The sequence below is a fragment of the Danio aesculapii genome, chromosome 14 (assembly GCF_903798145.1).
Source record: "Danio aesculapii chromosome 14, fDanAes4.1, whole genome shotgun sequence".
In the NCBI taxonomy this organism is placed as follows: Eukaryota; Metazoa; Chordata; class Actinopteri; order Cypriniformes; family Danionidae; genus Danio; species Danio aesculapii.
The window spans coordinates 39,866,661-39,877,212 of NC_079448.1; the positions used below are offsets into that span (position 1 = coordinate 39,866,661).

Consider the following 10,552-nt stretch of genomic DNA (forward strand, 5'->3'; position numbering starts at 1 on the left):
TATTTATTTATTTATTTTACAGTTCAGATATAACTTAGGATGGTTATTTATGAATTGTAATGAAATGTCACAGTGTTGCTAGAGTATTATTTTACCATGTTAATACATATTATGTGGGGACTTCTTTCATTTAAACCTTATCAACCCAAACCTTTCATTCAAGTTTAGCTGTTTATTCATAGTCATATTCCTGTTTATTTTTATTAGTTTGTTTGTTTTTGTCAAAATTGCATTGAATCACCTAAACTGAATTAAATAAATAAATAAATAAGTAAATAAAAAGATAATTAAATAAATACATATTAGCTTGACTTATTTCAAGTTAATTAATATAAGTTGAAATGACTTGTGAAGTTCATGTGATTTAACTTTTATTTATTTATTTATTTATTTATTTATTTATTTATTTATTTATTTATTTATTTAACTCATTTTTCAGTGTGTAAATGTCCGCATAAAACAACAGCAGCATCTCAGGTCAGCAGTAAAGCTCTGACACAGGTGCTCATGGGAAGGTGTTAAACGGGTGCAGTGTGTGTCTGTGAGCCTCATTAGGCCCAGATGCTGGCCGACACACTCGTGGCTCTGCATACACACACTCCGACAGATGCCGTTGTGGCAGAGGTGAGGACCAGGATTAGGGAAGGGCTCTTGTCTCAGTGATTAGATCTGAGAAAACAGCTTGAGCAAGGCCACTAAAAGCCTGCCGGGTGCATCTGAAGCCGTAAACCACTGACGGCATGTGTGAATGTGTGTGCATGTATGCACATAAAAAACATCTTCACTTCATTATAATGAAATTATGGCCATAATTATAAAATAATTTCCCTGTATATGTGCTGTAAAAAGTGAATCATTGGATTAACTAAAAGAAATACTGCAGCAAATTAAGTTGTTTTCACCCCTATGTCTTGCAAGTTGCAGTAATAATAATAATAATAATAATAATAATAATAATAATAATAATAATAATAATGATAATAATAATAATAATAATAATAATAATAATAATAATAATAATAATAATAATAATAATAATAATAATGATTGGTGTTTTTTAAATTTATTAAAAATCATACATTGTATACAGGGGTTGACAATGTTTGTTGCTCAGAAGCCACTGTGGCTAAGTTACATGCCACTTTACCAGCCACAATTTTGTTGCAGAAAAAAAATACCTAGATTTTAATTAGGCATGCTATAATTACTTCATTTAATGCACACATGTTAAACCAGCTGATATACAGTAGTCAACATTTGATGCGGTTCAAAACCGTTCTTTAAAATTCATTCAAATTAAAATTAAAATTGGCTTTAAAACCAAAAACAATATCTGTTTTTGTCTTAGACAACTTTGATCAACTTTTTGAGTACTTTTGACTACTTTTTAACAGTTTTCTTTTTTATCTGTTGTCCACTACAGTCCCTGACAAAAGTCCTGTCGCTTGTGTACAAATTGACCTAGAAAGCTGCTAAAATAGAAAACAGCTTTCGTAATAATGCTTCAGTGCAAAACTAAACTGTCAAAAAGTGTTCTAATATTTCCAGCTCGGTAAAAATCATTGAGTCATTTTTTGCAAAGACACAAGTGTCATATGAGCTTCACCTGTGACTAATAATGGATCCATTAGATCTCTGGTCTGTATTTAAAGAACCCCAGTACACTAGACCTTCACATCAACTGCCGCTAGACCTCAGCAAACATGTCTAAGATTCACCCTGAGACTAAAGTGTTGATTATCAAGAGGCTGAAGACCAGATCCACTACCAATGTGGCAGACACCTTAAATGTGTCTCAGCATCAAGTACAGAGGATATAAATAAAAAAAAAAAAAGATTTGAAGAGACTGGAGACATCTTTGACAAGCCCTGGTCAGGCAGACCCCACACGACAACTGCTCAAGAGGACTGCTTGTTGGCTTGAAAATCCAAGGCCAGCCCATTTTTGACTGCAGCAGAGCTCCACAAAACCTGGTCACCTGAAGTCCCTGTGTCAACAAAGATGCTCCAGGATTGGTCAGCCCAGACATGAACATGATTGATTATATGTGGGGTAGGATGAAAAAGGAAACATGGAAGACCTAAGATTATTGATGAACTCTGGGGGCATGCAAGATTGCTTTTATTCTATTCCTGATGACTTCATCAATAAATTGTATAAATCCTTGCCAAACCGCATGGACGCAGTCCTTCAAGCTCATGGAGATCATACAAGATATTAAATTTGGATCTCACAGCATCACTATTTAATTTGCTGACATATTTTTGGATTTGCAGTCAATTTGTTCAATTTCTGTATAGGCGACAAAACTTGACCTTTCTGTCTTGATTAAATGCTAAATATTTTTTACAGTGAAACTAATTTATTTCAGTGCATTAGCATAGTTTGGGAAGGTTTTAGCTTTTCAAATGAGCTATTTACAACACCAATTGATTAATTAAAAGTCAGGTTAATAGCAGGTGTTTCTACAAAACTGACAAGAGACAAGACTTTTGTCCGGGACTGTATATACCTGGTATATCTACAGGTCATAATAAATACAATAAAAGTGGTACAGGGGTGTTTACAAGTAACTGGAAAAACACTATAATGTTTAACCATTAACTAATTATTGAAAAAACAGAAGTATATACTTTAGTGCTGCAGAGTAGAAAAAAAGCATATGTACTAAAATACAAATACATTTTGATTAATCAATTACTATTCACAAAACTCAATAAAGCAATTATATGTGTGTATGGGTGACGGGAATGTAGGTGAGAAAGTGGGTCATTATCAAACTGCTAACATTACCAGATTCATTCCTTCTCTGCTGGTCTAATGCTGGGTTCACACCCAACGCATGAGTAAATTACAAACAAACTCAATGGAAATGCTTGAATGGAGGCAAATTATCATTGTGCTGGGTGAATGATGTGGAATGCGTAGCGTTTGCTGTGAGCTCATGGAATTCACCTCTATCATGCAATTCACCACATAAGTGTTAAACCCGAGCGACACCATTCTCCGCATTTGGTGTGAGCCCAGCTCCTCATTCATTCCACATCATTTCGAAACATCATTTTTTGGGCTGTAAGTGGAGCCCTGCATAGAGATCCATTGAAATAATCCAAAAGAATCTTCATGAAATCACTGAGAAAACAAAACCCTGCATTGCATAACTTGCACACCTTACACCTGTGCATCTGAAACGATGGGTCAGCAGCAGGCAGACCTGAATACAGAGTCGGCGAGTTGCCTATAACGCAGTGATAAAAAGTCTGTGTCTGTATTAGTGACATGCGGGATCCGTAAGGCGCACACTGGTCTCTGGACAGATTGCAGCAGCTGGTGTTTGTGTCAGCAGGGTACAGTGAAGCAGTGGCTGAAACTGTTACTGTGCAGTGCCTCATTGCCTACTGATGAGATGAAATGTCAGTTGCATTTCTCCTGCTGATCTGCACCCGGTAGGCAAGCTGTGCCTACTGCGTGAGGAGTCTGTGTCCTAACATTGTGAGAGACCTCTGGATCAGTCATTGGCTGTAAAAGCAGAGAGGACCAGCAGGAACTCTAAGGGGGGGAAATATTGTAGTTGCTCTTGCTCTACTTCATGTAACGTCTCACCATCGAGTAGCAGGGATTGTATGGAAATTTCTTGGGGAGATTTGACTTGATATCCATGTTTTAACATTAAACATTACAATAGTATTGATAAAAAAAAGACAACTTGAATGGCTATTTGTGAAGCGCTGTTGTAAAAGTGTACACTAAAGAGAGGACGGTTTGTATAAATCAGTATCTGGATGAAGTTTTAAAAGCCAACATACCCTTTAAAAAGTTTGGAACATGACATTAATGGCTTGAGTTGGCAGTTCCTTTTGTTAATTAGATGGTGTGAAGACAGGGTAGCAAATTAAAGGTGCAATAGGAGATCTTAGAAAGTGCTAACGTTAGCCTGATACCACTGAAAGTATACGTCCTACCTTTAAAATTGTCATCCAAAGCAATACCTCCTGAATGCATGTATATGCACTCGACAACATCACTACAATACAATAACATTCATTAGAGAGAAATGTTTGTAGTACAGTTAGTAGCTAAAGAAAAAGAAGGTTGTTTATACTTCTCTGTCTGAACTGCACCTGTGAACATGCTGGTGATAGTAATCCTGTGCAAAACAAGGTACACAGATGTATGTAATTACATATTTTGTCTGGTAAATAGGAAAGCCTATCGTAATGTTCAGACCGAATGTTTTTATTGGACAAACTTTTCTTGGTTTTTCACCTTCTACAGCCCATTAAAGTATATATAGTAATGCATTTGGACCAGTTAATTTACTGAAGAGACTTTCAACCAGCATAACAACTTTAGTTTCTAAAGGCAATCACCTATTGCACTTTTAACAGGGATCAAAATGAACAATCATGACTCCTTGATAAAAGATAAAGGTGCAAAAAAGGATTAATAAATAAAAACAGAGCAATTATGAATTAAACTTGACCTCTGGATTAGACAACAGGGACTCAGTGAAATACTAAACCCTTTTGCTGGTCTTCATGTGATATCTCTTACACTTTTTATATTTGTGTAATTATATTGCATGTTTTTTATGTTACTTTAACTTTTTGTAATTATAAATAAGTTTAACTTAAGAAGTTCAACATAAATCATTGTTGAAGTTAATATGTCTAAAAAAGTTACAAAGTTAGTCAGCAACAACAAAAATGTATATATGGCAATGTTTTTATTTTATTTTAATTCACAGTGAACTTTGTATCTTAAAGTAACAGAGATTGTCAGACAATCTTTTGCGGACTTTTGGCTTTTTCATTTTGTGACCCATTCATGCTAGGATGTTAAATATAGTAATGGTCAAAAGCATGGAAAGAAAAAAAAAATAGAACCAATAGCATGACCATCTGTGCAGCGCTGTTGTACAAGTGTGGACTAAAAGGGGGGCAGGTTTGTTCAAATCAGTCTCTGGATAAACTTTGCAAAGACAACATACCCTTTAGAAAGTTTTTAACATGAGATAAAAAGCTTGAGTCGCTAGTTGCATTATTTTTGATATAGCAAACAAACAAACAAACAAACAGGCAACCAAGCAAGTTAAATAAATAAATAAATAAATAAATAAATAAATAAATAAATAAATAAATACATAGATAAATAAATAAATGAATAAATGAATGAATGAATGAATGAATGAATGAATGAATGAATGAATGAATGAATGAATGAATGAATGAATGAATGAATGGGCAGTCACACACATTTCTGTTGCACTTGTGAATGTAATGGCCAATCAGGGGCATTTGTTAACTCGAATGGATGAGTGACAATTTGTAACGTTAAAATTAATAAAAATGTCACAAGTACCAGAAAAGGGCACAAAATGCCATTTATTTATTTATTTATTTATTTACTTATTTATTTATTTGATTGCTTGTATTGTATATTGTGTTTACTTATTTGAGAGCTAAGCATTGTAACAATCATGAACATTTCTGTTGTGCTCATAAAGGACCAATGACCATTCAGAGAGATTTAGATTAGTCACCGGACAAAATGAGTCACAAATTATCTTAGCATACCCATAAATGCAGATATGATACAAGTAAGATGCTCAAAATTCCTCAAATTGCCCCTACACAATTATGAAAAATAAAAACTGTCAATTTGCAACCTGCTGTGTGAGCGGTCTGTGTTGCTACATTGTGAGAGACCCTTTGGCTGTCGACCAGCAGGATCTGTAGTGAAAAAATATTGTAGTCACACTTTGTGTAACATTGAAACGTTGTATACTAGTGTAACAAGGAGTGTAGGTTGTCTTTTGTGGACTTCAGATTTTTCATATCAATGCTAGCATAACATATAGTGGAATAGATGACAGCACAGAGAGAAAGAATGGCATGCAGCGCTGTTGAAAGTGTGGACCAAACAGGGACAGGTTTGTTCAAAGCACTTTCCGGATGAACAACACACAACATAAATTGAATTCACTGTTGTACAATGTTAAAATGTTCATAACAGCATGCTAAATGTAAGAATAACCTGTAAAAAAGAAGCTCTAAATCCACATTTTGATTGAATAATGCAGGTTTTTGGTCTTGCCCCCTTGCTCTTCTCACCACCTTATGCTGTTTCCATATATTTATTCGTCCAAAGATATGTTTTAACTGCACTAATAATTGATTGGTATTTGCTAGACATATTTTGCATGGAATGTATTGCGTTCCAGTACGTGAGTAGTAAGTCGTATCTATCCTCTTGTAGGTGCTGTAACGGGCGTTGACCAAGAGAAGGGGGCCGGCCAAAAAAGACTGCCTTAAACGTTCTTCTTTTTCCAAAATGTTTTTCTTTTTGCTCTGCGGGAGTATGACAGAGCTTGCCTCTTGTCACAGATTGCCATAACACATATCTCTTCATCTCTGAAATATATATATAACTACCTTTTTTTGCGCACATAAACAATGAGAAAACCAAACGGACAAAGTCGGAAAGGAAAAAACTGATGGGCTGATGTTTGTCACCCCCCGCCCAACCCTGACTTTTTTTTCCTCCGTAGCTTTTTGGGAGCGGATATCGGTCTTCTAAGGACACTGCAAGGAATTTGGACTAATGGATTTGTGATTTCTACGTTTTTGCCTCTTCTCCGCTGTGCGTTTCTTCCCTTTGCTATGAACTCTTTTGTACGGACTCACCCCTCCTCCCCCTTCCCTGTCTTCTCCTGTCCCCTTTTGAAACCCATTGGAGTCTTACTATCATTGCAAACACCCAGGGTTTGGTAGGTATGCCTTCTGCCTCTTTTTCAATATCCTCTCTTCTCTTTTTCTCCTCTCTGTCTCCTTTTCCCTGCCACAGCCAGACTCATTCACATCCATTGAAAAATCACCTAAGAGCACTTAATAGCTCTTCTATAATGCACTCTGACCTCTTATCAAATACAGCAACAGCATTTTTTCTTCCCATAACTTGTGGTCTTTCTCATCTCTCTACATTATAAAAGAGGGAATAGATTCATAAAAGAAAAGATTGCACTGCGGCTGAATTGAATGATGAATTTGCACTTTGCTCATATTTCCCTCTTTTGCTCATTTTTTTTGTCTTCCATCCCAACACCTGAAATTACACCTAGACATGGAAATGATCACTGTTTTGGCTTCATCAGACATTTACTGTACAAACCTGAACGCAAGTCATGTTTGTTACATAGATTGGGTGACTTTAGGGTTAGAAATTAACAAATTATTATAAAAATAATGTAAAAAAAAAAACATGCAAATTTAAGATAAGCGGACAAAAAAAGGCCTTACTAATGAAAAGCATCATTTTTTATGTTGCATATGATTTATTTATAGGCAATCACACATTTTGGTTGTGCTTATGAATGCAGTGGCCAATCAGAAGCATTTGTTAAAGTGAGTGGGTGATTGCAGGGTAGGAAATTAATGGGGCAAATAAAAAAATAAATATCCCCACAAATTTGCACAGTTTAAAAAATGAAACAGTTGTCAATTAGTATGTTGCATCATATCTCTTTTTGGGCAGTCACACACATTTCTGTTGCACTTGTGAATGTAATGGCCAATCAGAGGCTTTTGTTACCCGAATAGATGACTGACGATCTGTAAAGTCACTTGGGCAAAATGACTAAAACGCCACAAAAAAAAATACCATGCACAATGACAAACTAGAAAGTCAGCTAGCTTATTTATTTATTTATTTATTTATTTATTTATTTATTTATTTATTTATTTATTTATTTATTTGCGTGCTTGCTTTAAATATCAGGATTTTGTTTACTTATTTGAGAGCTAAGAATTGTAACCAATTGCAAACATTTCTGTTGTGCTTACACTATAAAATATTCTACCTTAAATTTACAGTTAATTACTGGCTAATAATTGCATTACTTTCACTGTAAGGTACTGTATGTAAATTCACAGTAAATTACTGTAAGCTAGTCCATAGTAACAGTAATACATATTTAAAAAAGTGCCTGTACTAGCATAAAAGTTCATCTGTATTAATTTCTATGCTGAATAAAATAAAGATTGTTGGAATTCTTACAACCATCGTGCAAAAGATATAGGAATTTTTAACAGTAATTTGCTGTAATCATGATGCCTGCCTTAATTTCACAATAAAATTCTGAATACAAAAAAATTCACAGTTAAATCCTGTAAATTGATACTAATGTAATTTACTGTGAAAAATTACAGTAACATGTTGTGAAATTCTAGTAATAATATGTTACAGTCTATGAATGAGCAATGACCAATCAGAGGGATTTACTGTAGATTAGTCACCGGACAAAATGAGCCACAAATTCGCTTAACATACACATAAATGCACATATGATACAAGTAAGAGGCTAATTTTAATGTTTAATTCATATGCTTTGTTTAATCCACAACAGATTTTTAATGATAACATTTTATAGTAAAGTTTTTGTAAAATATTTAGATTGATTAAAGTAATTCGTTTTATTTAAGTATTTCAGTACAGTATTTGACGTAAAAGGCAATATTATAAATGACCCTTATAAAGGTTTTTTTTTTTTTTAATGCCATAGAAATCAAAACCTAAAGGCAAATCTTGGACCTTAAAATAAAAGAGTTAATTTCTGACCCTGGATGACTGTTACATAAACTCCATTCCAGTGTTTCTCTCTTTCTCTTTCTCTCTCTCTTTTTCTTCGATGAAGGCAATGACCTGTTCGTCTCACACCAATGACTGTGCCACAATGTAAGACAGACACCAAATACACGTTTGCCTTTGAACAGAAAACACGAATTGATGTGAATATCGTAGACGTCGACATTCCTGCGTCTCTACGCAAGGGGAACTTGTGTAAATATGTAACTAGCTTTGAATGATATTTATCAAATATATAAATATATATAAATATTATAAATACATGGTACACTTGACAGTATGTCCGTAATGTGAACAACTTATTTTATGATCACATATGGGATTTTTCCTTCTCTATGTGTGTCTGAGACAACGATTACAGAAGCAGTAGATGGGCAGGCTAGATTAATGTCATGAGTCATTTACTTACATTAAGCCAGTGATAGAGATTCTGTCAACTCTGCAGACAGTCTAGCTGAAAGTGCTGTTCTTGTGAATGTACTTTGTATTCAGCCATTTTTAGTACAATAAATGGACTTATCAACATCCGCTTGCTGTGTCTGGAGTTTTACTAGCAATTTAGAAGCGTGAAGGTTGATGTTTTTGGGTTGATGTTTGAGTCTGACTAATTGATGCTGATACCATGGTATTTAATATAGTATGTTTGAATTATTAACATATTCATGGGGCCGACACGGTGGCTCAGTGGTTAGCACTGTCACCTCACACCAAGAAGGTCGGTGGTTCAAGACTCGGTCAGTTGGCATTCCTGTGTGGAGTTTGCATGTTCTCCCTGTGTTCACGTGGGTTTCCTCCGGGTGCTCCGGTTTCCCCCACAGATCCAAAGACGTGCGCTATAGGTGAATTGGATGAACTAAATTGGCCATAGTGTATGTGTGTGAATGAGTGTGTATGTGTATGGATGTTTCCCAGTATTGGGTTGCAGCTAGAAGGGCATTTGCAGCGGTAAAAATATGCTGAATAAGTTAGCGGTTCTTTCTGCTGTGGCGACCCCAGATGAATAAAGGGACTAAGCCTAAGGAAAATGTGTTTCATGTGTTATGGTATTGGGTTTGAATTTCAAGGTACTTAAAAAGACAGCTCAACCAAAAATAGGAAGATCACTATATTGTTATTATACACCTGTGGTTACGCGAATTATACATATATTTACGTATTACAGTTATGTGTTTAAGTAAAAATACATTTTGTGATGTTGTGTAATTTAGAACATTTGTTCTGCATTAAAAAGGTGCCATGTTTTCTGTCATGGGGTTAATATTATATGAATAATATTATGACAATACCAATGTTTTAACCTTAACTAGAAAAGTTAAGAAATCAATATTTGGTGGAATGACCCACACTGCAAAAATAATTGCTGTAAAATTTACAGTAATACTGGTTGCCAGTAAATTGGTTTTCAGTAATACTATCAAATTCACAAGCGCACTTAGTTTTACAGCACAGTTGTAATTGTTAATTTATAGCGTGTTTGTAAATTTTGCCAATTATTTTGTACAAAAATGGCAGTAATACTGTAAAAAATTACCAATAATGTAATACATAATGTGGAATTTGTGCTGTAAAACACAACTGCAAATGTTAATTGTGCACTTTTAAATGTTACAGCATCCACTTGTTAAGTTGTGACGTGTGAAATACTGTTTCCGGATCCAAGCCGCTACTCGTTTATGACCACGTTTTAGTCATATGACACAATAAATTGAATTTAAAAACCATGATGTACACAACAGTCTCTGGATTTTTTGCATCACAGACATCAATATTTAAAAAATTTAGAAAACATTAATCACTTTCTGGTCATCAGATATTTGATGCATGGATATATATATTGCGATCGTGATTTTTGAAAGTATTACAGTACATCACTTTATAAACATTTATTATTACCATGTGTTGAGTCTC

At 34.7% G+C, this 10,552-nt stretch overlaps 1 protein-coding gene across 4 annotated transcripts in view; it reads left to right on the top strand.

Moving 5' to 3' along the window:
* The window catches only part of pcdh1b (protocadherin 1b), a 285,146-nt gene that overhangs the window by 226,106 nt on the left and 48,488 nt on the right, over positions 1–10,552 (top strand). The window contains exon 5 of one of the 4 annotated variants that reach the window (XM_056471902.1): positions 6,260–7,221. The exons of the other annotated variants lie outside the window; for them this stretch is intronic. Within the exon in view, the coding sequence (XP_056327877.1) occupies positions 6,260–6,315 (56 nt within the window). The 3' untranslated portion in view covers positions 6,316–7,221. Of the gene's footprint in view, positions 1–6,259; positions 7,222–10,552 lie in introns of those variants that run through there. 4 annotated transcript variants of the gene reach the window in all.